This window comes from Onychomys torridus, chromosome X (assembly GCF_903995425.1).
Source record: "Onychomys torridus chromosome X, mOncTor1.1, whole genome shotgun sequence".
Taxonomy (NCBI): Eukaryota; Metazoa; Chordata; class Mammalia; order Rodentia; family Cricetidae; genus Onychomys; species Onychomys torridus.
Genome location: NC_050466.1, coordinates 116307042 through 116323834, shown reverse-complemented (window position 1 = coordinate 116323834; position 16793 = coordinate 116307042). Strand labels below are relative to the sequence as shown.

The following is a 16793-nucleotide window of genomic DNA, read 5'->3' as shown; positions in this document are numbered from 1 at the left end:
TAAGACAACAGAGGAGTGGTTGGACTGTTTACTCTCTTGTTTAGAGCCTAGGCTGCTCTTTTGGAGGACCCAGGCATGATTCCCAATACTCACATGGTGGCTCACGACTGTCTGTAACTCCAGTCTCCCCTCTCTTGGGGAGTCTGACACCCTCTTCTGACCTCTATACATACTACACAAATGTGGTTCATAGATATATATGCAAGCAAAACACCAATACACATACAAATAGCTAAACTTCAAAAAATGCGGCAGAAAACAAAAGAAAGCCATATGATCATGTTTATAGACATAGGAGAAAAAAAATTACACAAAACCCAACACTCATTCATTCAACAAGCATTCCACATTCAACAACTAGAAATAGAAGAGAGGTCCCTCAGCCTGAAAAGCACCCACATACAAACCTAACCATCCTATCCTGGTAAAAAATGAAATGTTCCGGCGCTCATCAAGTAGCCACTGTTTTCTCCCACACTGTTTCTAAAGTTCTGTGGCAATCAAACTGGGGAAGACAAAGGCATCCAGATAACAAAGAGAAAAGGGATGGAGAGAAGGAGGGAGGGAGGTAGGGAGGGAAGAAGGAAGGGAGTAAGGAATTAAAGAAGAAACCTACTTTTGATTCAGATGACACAAATTTATATAGAGAATATCCTGTGGAATCCATTAAAAGGCATGCCTAATAAACCATCTCAACAAGGCTGCAGAACATATAAAATCAATATACATAAATCAACTTCATTTCAATTGCATTTCTATTTAGTAGTAATGAATAATCTGAAGATAAATGCCAGTTACCATAACATTAGAAAAATAACTTATAAATAAACTTAGCAAAAGATGCAGAAAACTTTGACTTTGAAAACTTTAAACCAGGCATAATGGCACATTCCTGTAATCCCAGCATTCAGGGGGCAAGTCTGACAAAAGTCAGGTAGTGTACACAGTGAGCTCTAAGCCACATATACAGCAAGACTGCCTCAACAAAACAAAACAAAGCCTACAAAACATCACAGAATAAACTAAAGGAGACTGAAGAAATGGAAAGGCATATGATGGCCTTAATACATACGTTATGGTCACAGTACCACTCAAATTGATCTACAGAATCAAAGTGTTACCCACCAAAATCCAAGGAGGATTGAAAATAGGATGGCAGGTGGCACATGGCTTTAATCCCAGCACCTGGGAGGCAGAGGCAAGTGAGTTTGAGCCAGCCTAATCTACATGGTGAGTTCCAGGCTAGCCAGAATTATATGGCAAGATTGTTTACAAAGAAAAAAGGAAAGAAAAGAAACTGACAAACTGAAATTCATACAGAATTTCAAGAAACTGAAACATGTCCTTGGATTAGGCAGTAAATTCTTAAATTTGATAATAAAAGCATAAATAATAGAAGAAAAATTACATTCTGTATGGGTCCTAAAGGAATATTTAAAAATGTTTGATATATATACACACAAACTGGCTTCAAAATTAAAAAGTGGTGTACTTTAAAAGACACTAACAAAACAGGACAGGACCAGAAAAATGACTCAGTGGTAAAAACATATATCCCAAATCTTGACGACCTGAGTTCAATCCTTAGAACTCACATGATAAAAATAATTAATTCCTGTAAATTGTCCTCTGACCTCCATACACATGCCCTGGCACATGTGCCTCCCTGCTTTGACAAAACATACAATGACTAAATAAATATGAAAAGTAAAAGGCAGCTAAAGACTAGGAGAAAACTTTCCACAATCATATAGTTGGATAAAGGACATGTATCTAGAATATAGAAAGAACTTCTACAATTCAACAATAAAACAGCAAATATTCCACTTTAAAATGAGCAAAGGAAAGCAAACAAATAAACAAGAAATGGGAAAAAATGAGCAAAGGCACCAGTGTGGTGACCCACACCTGTAATCCCAGACTCTGGAGGCTAAAGCAAGAGAGTCATGGCAACATGAGAAGTCAGCCTGAGCTACCTCGTGAGTTCTAACCAAATTAGAGCAGTATAGTGAGCCTCTGTCTCAAGAGAAAAAATGGAAAAAGGGCTGGGGGTGTAGTTCAGTTGGTAGAGTACTTGCCTAGCATGCATGAAATCCCAGCACTTGGGAAGCAGAGGCAGGAAGATCAGAAGTTCAAGATCACCTTCAGCTACATGACAGGTCTGAGGTTAGCCAGAGATACCTAAGATTCACTTCTCACACTCACACAGAAAAAGAACAAAAGGTCTGAATATTTTTTACAAAAAAATATAGAGGTAGCCAGTTAAGTGTGAAAAATGGCAAACATCCAGGTATCATGGCAAGGCAAATCAGTATCACAATTCAATATTATCTCATACCCTTTAGTATAGCCAAAAACAAAAATACAGAGAATAAACATCAAGAACTATGTGAAGAAAATGGAATCTTCATTGTCTTTTGCCTTTCTTTCCTTCCTTCCTTCCTCCCTCCCTCCCTCCCTCCCTCCCTCCTTCCTTCCTTCCTTCCACAGCATCTCACTGTGTGTCTCATGTAGTTTCAAATTTATAATTTTCCTAATCCCCAACCTTGACCTCCCATGTGCACTAAACCAAGCCTGTTTGGGTGTTTGCTTTTGTTTGGGGTTTTGCTTTTGAGTAAAGGCAGCTTGGAACTCTTAATCTTCCTGCCTCAGCAATGAACATCCTTGTTGATGCTAAACTGTTTATTGACAGACTCCCAACTACACACTGAACTCTAAGAGCAACATCCAGATGGGCCTTGCTCATTACATGTGTATTTGAGATATCTAGTCAATGACTAGTTCTCTAACTGTGCTATTTTTACTGTTTGAGTTTTCAATGTTCTATCTTAAGAGACTTGTGAATCCAAATTCTTTGTAATTTCTGTAATACTAACACTGTATCATCAATGCATTTGATATATACACTTTATGAATGCCCCTAAGTCACTAATAATGTTAAAAATGGTAATCTTGCCAATGACCTAAGAAGACACACACACCTCTGCCACGCCCACATACCAGTACATTGAACCAGCAGACTTCTTTGAAGAGTCAAAAGCCAACATTGCCTAGCTTTCACTTTCAATTTTAGGAGGGATATCCAGGAACTTCTACCACTATGAAGCCTTTCCTTACTGGCACCACCTCACCTCAAGCAGAACTGAATTATTCATCTTTCTTACAACTGTACTTTCCCTCACTTCACTGCACCATATTATAGTAATTGGTTAACAATTCTGTCTCTGTAACAAGGCAAGCTCTCTTAGAGAATAGAGATTTTTTAAGTCCCTTAAAGCCTATCACAATCACCAAAATTTTGTTATCACTAAAAAACCCAAACATGCCTTGCAATTGGGATATAATAGTTCTAGTTTTCCCAGTCAGTGTTACCAGCTGAAGTCTAAAGACGCCTTAAATGTACTTACCTGTGACAAAAAGGATGCTGCATAGCTCAACAGGGCAGGATGGTGGACTAAATTTAAGCTGTTTTTATACTCCGTTTCTCCAGTATTTTCTAAGTTTTGGGGATCAATGTACACTCCTTTTTCAAATGGTTTGGACATCCATAAGCAATGAACCATAACTGTCAAATAGTAATTAAATTCTTGACAGATCTTGCTGCTGAGATTGAACTCTGATTTTGCCTAATAGGAAAGAAATAAAATAGTCATTAACATCTATTATCCCTTTCTTTTTTTGTTTTTTTTAATTCTTAACAGGTCCCATAGATCTACACTCGGTTATTTATAAAAATGGTGATTTAACACAGATTTAGCCTTCATACCTTCTTTAAGAAGTTGTTTTTCTTTGCAGCTGTCAAATTATTGCGATACCTAATAATAAAAGCAAATATAATAAAGCATTGAAAATGTCACTGAATGTAATGCTTCTGAATGTAAAATAAAAATTTTAAATATACATTTTAGGGCTACAGAGATGGTTCTATTGGTAAAATACCTGGCACAGAAGCATAAGTACCTGACATTGGATCTAACACTTAGGTAAAAACCAGGTTTGGTTGCACATGGCCCTGACCCTAGGCTACAGGGCTTGGGAAGAATGTACAGACACAGGAAGGTATCTGGAGCTCTCCAGCTAGCCACTGTAGGCAGTGAGTGAGTGCTTGGTTCAGTCAGAAAACCTGTCTCAAAAAATAAAGAGCAAAGCAATAGTGGAAGATACCTGACGTTGACCTCTGACCTCCACATCAATATTCATGAAAGTACACACACACAATCATATATACATACACAAGTACAATTTAAAGTAAATAAATGCAAATGTGTGCAAATACAAACATCTAATTATCTAGATAAGGATTTTATACTTTTATGGTACATTTTCCACAAAGAATTTTTAAAGTTAGGGTTTACAGGTAGAGTTCAGTATTAGACTACTTGTGTAGCATGCATGAGGCCTTGAATTCAATACTGAGTGCTACAAAAATAAATAATAAATAAAAATAAAATAAATAGTTGGAGGATGACAAGATAGCTCAGTGAGTAAAGTGCTTGCCATGAAGTCTGACCACCTGAGTTTGATCCCCAGACCCACATAAAAGTATAAAAAGAACTAGCCGGGCAGTGGTGGCACACGCCTTTAATCCCAGCACTCGGGAGGCAGAGGCAGGCGGATCTTTGTGAGTTCGAGGCCAGCCTGGTCTACAGAGCAAGATCCAGGAAAGATGCAAAGCTACACAGAGAAACCCTGTCTCGGGGCGGGAGGGAAGAACTAACTATATAAAGTAGTTCTCTGACCTCCACATGCACATCCACACACACACATACACAATACTGATCAATTTTTAAAGACTGAATCAGACATTTCAGATGTGCTCTTACTGTAAACATAACTCAGCAGAAAGAAAAAAACAACGAAAGGCATTCTTTTAGTGTTACATTATTAAAGAGAGCAGTCAATCACTGATTTTCTTTATGTAAAACAAGGGACAGCTGGCCAGTGAGACAACTGAGCAGGAAAAGACTCTTGGCATCAAGCCTGATGACCTCTGATGACCTGAACTTGATGCCTGGATCCCACATGGTGGGAGGAGAGAACTGACTCGGGAGTTGTCCTGTGACTCCACATGTATTGTTTTACACACACACACACACACACACACACACACACACACACACCACAACCACTAACAACAACCACAAAAGAAATAAATGTAAAAATGCTAAAAGGTACAACAGAACAATGAAATCCAGAAATGTAACTTGTTTCTTATCTGAGAACTATCATCTAACTCATTTTTACATTGACAAAGCTCTACAAATTATGCTGAAAAGGTCTATGCTTATGAATTAAAAATAATCTCAGTCCACAAGTAAAAGAACAAAGAGCTAGAAATAATGCTTAGAGGGTCACATAACTGGCGATAAATAGACTATTGCCTCCCAGAAAACATCTCTTTTACCAGAGAAACTACATACACTTTAACAGATATCAACAAATGATTACTTTTGCTTTAACACACAGAATTTTTAATTAACAAAGCTGAGTGCAACAGTGCCATTACATAACAAACCAATCCACAGCAAAGACTTTTAATTCCATATGCCCTACAGGGGGGATTTAAAAATAGCACAGCTCCAGTTTTAGTGTTCTAAGGTACCTCCATAATGCAGCCTGAAATCACTTTGAAAGCGAAATATGCCAGACTCAGAAAGATAAATACCATGTTTTCTCTCATTTGTGGATCCAATATTTTATATAGACAGAAAACATCATACACACACACACACACACACACACACACACACACACACGATATGAAGGCAGAAGCAAGACTGGAGAAAGGAAGTGGACTGCAGGACTGGGAAAAGGAGCAAATAAAGCCAAAGAACATGATACACTGCAATGAACATGTCTTTAGAAAAACCAGCACTATGTACAAGGAGGATACTACAATAAAAATTTTAAATCATAACCTGGGCAACGTTGGCGCACACCTTTAATCCCAGCACTCAGGAGGCAGAATCAGGCAGATCTCTATGAGTTTGAGGCCAGCCTGGTCTACACAGAGTGAGTCCCAGGACATCCAAGGCTATACAGAGAAACCCTGTCTCAAAAAAAGAAAAAAATTAAATAATAAAAATAAAAATAACAATAGAGCTATTAAAGCTTCATATTAGGTCATATAACCCAAAAGCCATGTTTCCTATTTCCATAGACCCTGACAGAAAATTGATAGGAATTTTAATTTTATTATAGTTAAATGATAAAGACAGAATTATGATGTAGTAATTCATAAAATGAATAAAGGGAGAGGGGGGCTTGTACCTGTATATAATGTAACAAAGTTGGTTCAAGATACTGGCATCCAGGCTTAGGAGTGCAGAATGGAAGATCATAGCAGGAAACATCACCACTAATGGAAGGTCATAATTTATATATATGTCACACACCTTTTGGAAAGAATGTTAATATCAATATAGAGATTATCTTCCATAAATCAATGAAGTTTACTCAAAGAATCATCAATGTAAGGTAAGCAATAATATATCATTACATTTGAACATGAATAATTTCTAAATAAAAAGGACAGCTATAAGTCTGTTTAAAATACAACTCATCAAGCATTAACCTTAACTCAGAAAACTATTTCTACAAGATCATTATTAAAATATTTCATTTAGAGCCAGCCAATTAGTCTGCTTATCTCAATGTGCTTCTGCAAAAATTTAGAGAAGGCTGGCAATAGTGATGCCATGTTACGAGCCTTAAGGACAGCTGAAGTCTTTAAGGTCCCTGAAAATGGCTACAGTTTCATAAGAAAAAAAAAAAAAAAAAGAAAAAAAATTTCATTTAGGTAGGCCAGGTGATGTGTGCCTTTAATCTCAGCACTCAGGAGGCAGAAGCAGGTAATTCTGAGTTCAAGGCCAGCCAAAGATACACAGTGAGATCCTGTCTCCTAATATTAATTATTAATAAATATTATTAATTAATAATATAGCATATTATTATTTGGGGGCTGGGGAAATGGCTCAGTAGTTAAGAGCACTGTCTGCTTTTACAGAGGACGCAGCACCCATATGGTGGCTTACAACCATCTGTAACTTCAGTTCCAAGGGATCCAATGTCCTCTTCTGGCCTCTGTGGCACCAAGTATGCATGTGGTGCACAGACATACATGCAGGTAAAGTACCCACATAAATAAAAATAAAAGCAAATAAATCTTTAAATATTTTTCATTTCATCTTGAACTGGAAAAACATGTTACAGTAAAGGAATATTTCTTTCTAATGCTCCCAAATATTTATCAGTTAACTGGCAACCTGGAAAACTAAGGAGCATATTCTTTTAAACAAATACATAACGTAGGCTGGAGATAAATGCCAGTAGGCAGAATGTTCGTCTAGCACAAACAAGGCCCTAGTTTCAATCCCCAGCACCACATCAACTAGGAGTAGTGATACAAGCCTTCCTCCCAGAACTCCAGGAGAGGATGAGAGGATCTTCAGTGTGCCGGCTAGTTTTATGTCAACCTGATATGAGCTCTAGCTTATATCATTTGGGAATAGGGAAGGAACCCTGTTGAGAAAAGCCCCACCAGACTGACTACAGACAACCCTGTGGTGCAGGTTCTTGATTGATAATTGATGTGGAAGGGCCCAGCTCACTGTGGGTGGTGCCACCTCTAGGCTGGTGCTCCTGGATGTCATGTTTATGGCATTTTTTCAAAGCAAGCTGAGCAAGTCATGAGGAGCAAGGCAGTAAGCAGTGATCCTCCATGGCCTCTGATATTAGCTCCTGCCTCCAGGTTCCTGCTCTCAATTCCCTTCGTGATGGACTGTGACTGGGAAATATAAACTGAAATAAACCAATTGCTCCCCAAGTTGGTTTGGCCATGGTGTTTTATCAAAGCAATAGAAACCCTAACTAAGATACTTGGCTACACATCAAATTTGTGGCCACCCTGGGCTACACGAGACCTACGTCAAAACCAACCAACAAACAGAAAACCAACTAGGTATTAGTGAATGAAGAGAGAAAGCTGGGGAAAGGAAGATGATAATAGGTCCTCCTTTGTGGTGGTGACAGTATTAGCCATGTTAAATCCTATAAAACAGCAAAAGGACTAGAATTATAAAGGTACTAACTAGGGACCAGAAAAAAGTAAGCACATGAAAAGTCCGGAGTAGCGATACAGCATTTTCTTTTGTTCTGCTAGGGGATGGGGATAAACAATAGATGAACAACAACAAAATGATGCTAGATGCAGACTTCTGCCTAGGACCATTATATATATTATAATATATATAATATATATAATAATATATTATTAATATAATATATTAGATATATTATAAAACAGTATCTGAACCAAAAACCGACCAGATTTTATTTTACAATTGTTCTACGAAAGTCAGTTACTCAGATGAACCTACATTTGTTTGATTAAAGTCAGTTACTCAGGTGAAAACAAACCATTAATTTCAAAACATGGTTATTCTAACTACATAGTAAGATCATAACTTACCTTCATGATAATACCTGAAATTTAAATCATAGGCCAATAAAGTGACTACCTATCATAAATCTGTGATTTGTATACTACCTTCTCATAGAAGTCTAAAATAAAGTGCAACAACAATGTACTGTTGTTCTCCAAGCGCATTGCAACCATGGACAGCCAGCCTATGTAGTCAATCAACTGAGACACAGAGTCCATGGATCCACCCAAAGTTGTCTCTCTGTAATAAGAAATTATAATACTCAGATATATACCAGCAAATTACTCAGTTTCCAAGCTAAAGGTAGGCAATATAAAGCAATAAATGGATAGGGAATTAAAAAGCTATCAGTTCGCCAATGTACAACTTGCTTTCTTTTAAAATAAAAGCACAGTGATTAACCATTGTATTGTGCTTAATCCACCAACCTAGATGTCCCTCAACCGAAGAATGGATAAAGAAAATGCAGTGATGTTTGGGGGCGGGGGGTACCCAGACAGGGGCATCAGGATCTGTCCCTGGTCTATGGGCAGGCTTCTGGAATCTGGTGCCTGTGGTGTGACACCTTGCACAGCCTTGGGGCAGTGGGAAGGGGCTTGGACCTGCCTAGGCTCAGTGTGCTGGGCTCTGCTGACTCCCCATGGGAGACCTCAATTTGGGGGATGTGGCGTGGCTTGGGAAAGAGGGCTGGGGGTCAAGGGAGGGAGGAGGGGGGATCTGTGGATAGTATGTGGAGTGAGTAGAAAATTTCTTAATAAAGAAAAATGGAAAAAAATGTGGTGCATTTACACAATAGAATATTACTCAACTGTTAAAAACAATGACATGAATTCAAAGGCAAATGAATGGAACTAGAAAGATCATCCTGAGTGAGGCAACCCAGACTCAGAAGGTCAAACATGGTATGTACTCACTCATAAGTGGATACTAGCTGTTAAGTAAAGGACAATCATGCTACATTACATAGACCCAGAGAGGCTAAGTAACAAGGAGGGCTCAAGGGGCACACATGGATCTCTTGGAGAAGGGGAAATAGAATAGATTTTGAGGGTGGACTGGGGGTGGGTGGGGATAGGAACAAGAGAGATCTGAGGGAAGGAGGGAGAAACAGACAACTGGAAGAGACAACTGGAACTGGGGCATTCGCAGGAGATGTAGAAAGCTAGTGCAGTGGAAACACCCTGGAATCTAAGACAGTGACCCTAGATTGTGAAGTCTAGTAACTGGGGATGTGCAGCCCGAACGGGCCATCTGCTATAACCAGGCAAGACACCTCACAGTGGGACTGGGACACCAACCCAGCCACAAAACCTTCAGCCTACAATCTGTCCTGCCTCCAAGATGTGCTGGGATAGTAGTGGTGGCACAGAGCTTGTGGGAGTGGCCAACCCATGACGGGTCCAATTTGAGGCCCATGCCACAAGAGGAAGCCCATGCCTGACACTGTCTTGGATGGCCAGGAACCAGAGGACAGACAGCCCAGAGACTCAGGATAGAACTAAACACAATTTAAAAAAAAGTTAATGAAATTATTCCTAATGGTATTCTGCTATACTTAATGGATCGGTGCCTAGCCCAATTGTTATCAGAGGGGTGTTATCCAGCAACTGACGGGAGCAGCTACAGAGACCCACAGCCAAACCCTAGGTGGAGACAGGGGAACCCCACAGAAGAAGATTACAGGAGCCAGAGGGGACTAGGACATCATGAGAACAGGGCCCACAGAATCAACTAAGCAGAGCTCATAGGGGCTCAGAGACTGAATCAACAAACAGATCCTGAGGGTCTGAGCTAGGTCCTCTGCATATACATTATGGCTGTATGGTGCTCTTGTGGGACTCCTAACAATGGGAGTAGGAGGTGTCTCCGACTCTTTTGCCTGTGCTTGGGACTCTTACTTCCTCCTACTGGGTTGCCACATCCGGCCGTGCTGTGAGCATTTGTGCCCACTCTTATTGTATCTTGTTAGGCCATGTTCAGTCACTATCCTGAGGAGGCCTGCTCTTTTTTTTTTTTAAGGGAAACAGAGAAGGAGTTGGTCTGGGGAAAGAGGATGTGGTGGGAGGAACTGGTAGAAGTAAAGGGAGGGGAAACTGCAGTCGAGATATAATGAATGAGAGAATAAAAGCTAAAAATAAATTTAAAATACAGTGATTACTCTTGGTCATTTTTAAAAAATTTTTTGAGATAGGGCTTCACTATGTAGCCCTGGCTGTCCTGGAACTCACTACTACATAGACCAGGCTAGCCTTGAACTCAGAGATCCACCTGCTTCTGCCTCCCAAGTCCTGGTATTAAAGGCGTGCGCCACCAATGCCCAGCACTCTTGTCTTCTAAGGAACTCAAGATAGACTCATAGATAGCCAGGCATGGTGGTGCACATCATTAATGCCAGCACTTGAGAGGCAGAGGCACGCAGGTTTCTGTGAGTTTGAGGCCAGCATGTTCTACAGAGTGAGTTCTAGGACAGCCAGGGCTTGTTACAAAGAAACCCTGTCTCAAAAAAAAAAAAAAAAAAAACCATAAAAACAAAGCAAAACAAACAAACAAAAGAGATAACTCATGGAACATTTTAAGCAACCAGATTTGAGAAGAAAAGAAAAAGATTAAATTTCAAGCAAATTCTGGATAATATTACAATACTGAGAAACAATTACAGTCAATATATTTGTCTCTAGTAAATGATTAGTACTGAATTCTAACACTCCTCAATTATGGAAATCTCTTAGTGAAAAATAAACAAAAATCACTAATAATAGGTACTCAATAACAACTCGGAGAAAAGGAATTCATGACAAAGTGACAAAAAACATTCAGAAAAATTAAAAATGAACAAAATCATAAGTAGGACATTGATGCTATTTATCCCACATAGCACAAATAGTTCAAAAGTCTAAACATTCAAATGACAGCAGGAATCATTTCCTATGCATCAGTAACACCGCAGCACACTGAATGAAACCCATTGCACAGGATTCAATATCTAGTTCTGCCTACTCCTCAGTAAAGTATTTCTCCAGCATTCAATCTAATCCTAAAACTGAATAAACAGAATGTTAGCATATTTCAATCTTCTAGTTAAAACCATATCTAGAGGTTGGAGAGATTGTCCAACAGTCAGGACCAGTTGTTGCTCTTGCAGAGGACCCTGAGTTCAGTTCTCAGCAGCAGCAACATGGTAGCTCACAACTGTCTGTAACTAGTTCTAGAGGCCCTCTTCTGGTCACCATGTTCTACACAGACATAAATGCAAGTAAAACACCTATACACATATAAAATCACTTCTGGATTTACTGTCTTCTCTCCTAAATCAATAAATATAATCTCTTTAAATGATACAATATATAAAATGAGTAGTTCAAGCTATCCATTTCTCACATGTATCTTTCAATCCACACTCAAAAAGATTTAGAAAAGATCTACAAATGTGAATGCAATTTTACCCTCCTGTCTAGGTAGGTAGTTGACAACTGTTCTGCACTGAAAAAAGGATAATATACAATAATGTACAGTCTGTGACAGTGCATAGTCTCAGAGTTTAGGAGATGACGACTCTCCTACTCCTCACTACCATGATGGTTTAATGACAGAAGCAGGGAAATATTAGAGACCATTTAACAAAGCATACAATAACCTCCTTACTTGTAAAACTGATATAGCATACTTGAGTTTTGGCAGAATTTCAAACGTGTCACAAATAATTGCAAACAATGATGTCTGCTCCCAGCAACCTTTTGTTTTTTAATGTAGCACTGGATATATTATCCTATTGCATGCTAGGCAAGTACCCTGCTACTGACCTACATCCTCAGCCCCAGAACAGACTTCTCGGTGAGTGCTTCTTTATAAATCACTGGCATTCTAAATAAAACAATCCATGGTTGAGAACTGCCTCATATTCCTACCTCCACCCCCTGCAGTATGTTCAGCATTCTCAGATGCCACCTGTCAAACAGTAACAGCACCCCCTTTCCAGTCATTGCTCCAGCCAGAAATGTCCCTGGAAAATGATAGGGACATGGTCGTCTATCCTTCTCTTCTAAGGATCTATCACTACAATTTACTCACTTCTGGTCACTTACATGGAAAATGGTCATATAACAGAAATAAAAACATTATACTAATTTCTCCAAAATGAATTACTGAAAACTTATGAGCTATATTGAACTTTTGTGTTTGTTTTATTAATTATCATATGTGTATGCATGCACAGGCATACAAGTCACAATGTACATGTGAGGTCAGAAGACAACTCTTAGAAGTCTATTTTCTCCTGCTATCTTATGGGATCTTGGATTTGAACTCCGGTTGTAAGGCCTACACTCAAGCACCTGCTAAGCCATGTAACTGGCACACGGGCAATATTATTTAATCCCAAATAATATGACAAGGCTATCTAGACACATGCCAATTTATCTGCTTAAAAAGCACTGTTCCTTTTTAGATGGTCTCCCTAAATTTACAACAGAATATGAAAAACCTGGGCTAAGAATTTAGCTCAGTGGCAAAGCATTTGCTTAGCTTGTATGAGGCCTGAGTTTCATTTCCAGCATCACACAAAAGAAAAAGAAGAAGGATTTGTAGAAAGACACTACAGAAAATGTAAGGTACTTATTTCAGGGGTATATCTACTGCAAGTTAGTCAAAGGTTACATAAGCAAAAACACTGTTCTGGTAGTATTTCTTTATAATAGTGGTTCATAAACTAACGTTTGCACTAGAATTGTGGGAATAGTAAAACAAATTACTGGGTCACCTGTAGGGCTTAACTCAGTAGATCAAGAGCAGGGCCTAACAATTTTAATATCTGAGAAGTTCCCAAGTAGTATGGGCACTACCATACCCTTTTTTTTTTCTTGCCAGAACTGAGGATTGAACCCAGGGCCTTGTGCTTGCTAAGCAAGTGCTCTACCACTGAGCTAAATCCTCAACCCCTACCATACACTTTTTAAAGAAGTAGAGCTTCCTAAGATTTCTTCACTAGCTGAGCATGGTGGCATACATTTTTAATCCCAGCACTGCGGAGGCAGAGGCAGGCAGACCTCTGTGAGTTTGACGCCAGTCTCATCTACAAAGCATGTACCAGGCCAGCAAGGGCTACACAGTAAGATGCTATCTTAAAAAAAAAAAAAAGATGTCTTCACTACCTACTATTGCTCCATGTTCCATTTGTTTCTAGAAGTGGTCATAAGCATATAGAGAAGCACTATAATAATGAATAGGAGGAATTAAAAAACAATTTTCCAAGCTACCTACTTCTAACTCTCCATTCCCCTACCCAAACTATAACTCACTCTAAGGATCAAACAGAAAACAAACCTGAGCTATATGTTTGGACACTGGTTCAATTTGCAATTAAGTGCTATTTGTATTAGGTATGTAGTTCAGTTGGTACAATGCTTCTCCAATGTGAATAAACACTGGAATTGATTCCTAGCACCACACACACTGAATATAGTGATGTACACCTACAATCCTGCACTTGGAAAGCACTTGAGGGAGATCAATAGTTAAAAGCCAGCCTCATCTATACAATAAGTTTGAGGGCCACTTGGGATATATGAGACCCTGTCTCAAAAAAATAAAATAAAATGAAAATGATATATGCTGGGCTGGGGAGACGGCTAAGAGGGTAAAGCATTTGTCATATAAGCCTGACAACCTAAATTAAATTCTCAGAACCCATGTACAGTGGAAGGAGCAAATCAACTCCACAACATTGTCCTTTGACCCTCACACACACCGTGGCATGCATGTGTACATATGGGTCTACATATATATAAATACACAGATTAATAATAAATATTACAAAAATTTGTAAACTCTTAGCTTTGGGTATCATAGCGGAACCATTTTAACAGCTGAGATGGCATCTGAGTTTCACTAAAAAATAATCTAAGGGCCAGGCAATGGTGGTGCACTCCTTTAATCCCAGCACTTGGGAGGCAGAGGCAGGCGGATCTCTGTGAGTTCAAGGCCAGCCTGGTCTACAGAGCGAGATCCAGGACAGACTCCAATTTTAGTATATAAGCTGCCAAAGCGAGTACCCAGGACAGGCTCCAAAGCTACACGGAGAACCCGTCTCGAAAAACCAAAACCAAAAAAAAGGAAAAAGTAATGTACTAGGGGTTGCTAACATTGTTCTCTCTCTCTCTCTCTCTCTCTCTCTCTCTCTCTCTCTGTGTGTGTGTGTGTGTGTGTGTGTGTTCTATCTTTGGAATTTATTTTTACTGTCTATTTTTTTAAAGTACTTGTCCATTCCTTGGGACTTTCATACAATGTATTTTGATCATGTTCACTAATTCCTCTCTTTAATACCTACCTCCCTATGCTCCCTCAACTTCATATCCTCTTTTTTTTTAATGGAATAAGCCGTCAACTCCAATTTGTGCTGCCCATATACTTCTGGCAATAGGGTCATTCGCCGGGTCATGGTCAGCCTACCAGGAGCTACACTCTTAAAGAAATTCAATTTATCCCTGAAGCTGTACTGTCCTTAGCTCCTCAGGGTGAGGCTCCATGCTAGCATACTGACTGGCTTGCTCTCGTGCAGGCAGCCCCAGCTGCTGTGAGTTCATGAATGCAGTGGTCCTGTCATGTCCAGAAAACTCTTCGACTCCATTCCAGTCCACCCAGACCTAACTTATAGTCTTCCTAACCCTCTCCCACAATGGTCTCTCATATCTCTACTTTTGAGTATGTTTACAGTGTTCTATAATATAAACTTATTAAAGCACTAAAGAAGCATGTGGCTGACAGGACATAAGAGAATCCAAACAGGCAGAAAGAAGCAGTTCCTTGAAATTTGGTGTTTCACTTTGAGGGTAAAGCATACATTTAATGGAAATTCAAGTTCATTTTTAACTCCAAAGCCAAGATAAATTAATGCATGTAACCAAAATATACCTCATGAACAAAACCCATCATTAAAATTGGCTCAATATATAAAATACATAATATAAAGTGAATTAAAGTAAATGGAAGTCAAAACTGCATTGTAATTTTGGCTTTCCAGCCTTTTTTTTTGCCATATTACCTAGTGCCAAGTCATTCAAAAGGATTTGCTTTTTGGTTTACCTAAATAGTAACTTGGAAAATATACTTTTCTTTCAGGATTGTGGGAATAAAATGTGAAAAGTAACTAAAACATTTCCACAAAAGTTCTATGAAATATTTACATGAAATAATTAAGTCTTGTGCCATATTAGATTCCGTATGCAAACATTTTTATATAGATCATCTTTGTAGAAGACCACAGGATAACTCACAGAGGACTGCTTGTCACCGGTTGCATGTGGGCATCCATATAAAGCCACAACAGCCAATTCTGCAGTAGTTCTTTCAGACTTTGAAGAACACTACACTGAAGAGGGAAACAAAACAGAACAAAATCATCAAAAGCAAACAGTATTTAGACCTAACAGAGGCTAGAAATGGAAGGGACCTTGGAGATGGCCATACCTCCCTCACTTAGAACTCAAATAGTTGCTACTCCAATGAGTTCAGTCTACAAAGGACAGATGAATGCAAGCACAAATTTATGTTATCATTTTTTTCTAGAAGAAACATACCTCAACAAGACTTCCAGCTTAGCCCAGGAACAGAATTTTCTCTAAATCAAATTCCTTTATAACACATATTACATCATCAAATAAACCATCACCCTCAGCCATGCATGGTTGTACAAATCTATAATGCCAGCTTTAGGAGGTAGAGTTAGGGAGATAAAGAGTTCAAAACCAGTGTTATCTACGTATCAATTTTGATGCCAGCCTGGGCTGCTGCATAAGACTATCTCAGAAACAAATTCATCCTTATTGTCCCCTCAGAGATCATTTGAAGTTGCTACAAGTAAGACTTCTCTACACCTTTTACTTTGTGGTCTTTGAGTACAAGCTACTTCCTTTCTGATAGTTTTAAAAAATGAGTCTTCTATAACTCTGAAAAACAAACATTTCTAATCTTTATGTTCTCAGACTTTACCCTGCCTTCCAAGGGCCTCATTCATGATTCCTTAACTATCTTTACTCAGTCTCATTTGGGGCCTGAAAGTTAAATACTGTTCTCTATTCTTTTTTTTTTTTCTCGAGACAGGGTTTCTCTGTGTAGCTTTGGAGCCTTTCCTAGAAGTCACTCTGTAGCCCAGGCTGGCCTCGAACTCACAGAGATGGCCTGGCTCTGCCTCTTTAGTGCTGGGATTAAAGGTGTGCGCCACACACTGCCCAGCCTGCTTTCTACTCTTGATTCATTTTCTGTTCCCTTTTCTCCTTTCCTCCCTCCTTATCCCACTCTCAAACATAAACAGATGTACGGACAAATGAATGTGTACATGCTAGTAGGTTAAATCAT

General features: G+C 39.1%; 1 protein-coding gene and 1 non-coding gene across 2 annotated transcripts in view; one reads left to right on the top strand and one right to left on the bottom strand.

The window, feature by feature from the left end:
- The window catches only part of Cenpi (centromere protein I), a 55707-nt gene that overhangs the window by 11628 nt on the left and 27286 nt on the right, over window positions 1-16793 (bottom strand). The window contains exons 16-20 of the mRNA XM_036175045.1: window positions 15713-15807; window positions 8549-8684; window positions 6271-6395; window positions 3767-3815; window positions 3408-3626 (exon numbers count right to left, since the gene is read on the bottom strand). Coding sequence (XP_036030938.1) covers window positions 3408-3626; window positions 3767-3815; window positions 6271-6395; window positions 8549-8684; window positions 15713-15807 — 624 coding nt within the window. The remainder of the gene's footprint in view (window positions 1-3407; window positions 3627-3766; window positions 3816-6270; window positions 6396-8548; window positions 8685-15712; window positions 15808-16793) is intronic.
- On the top strand, window positions 6626-6756 carry LOC118574906. The gene has a single exon (XR_004943783.1). It is a non-coding gene; the product is annotated as a small nucleolar RNA SNORA33 (small nucleolar RNA).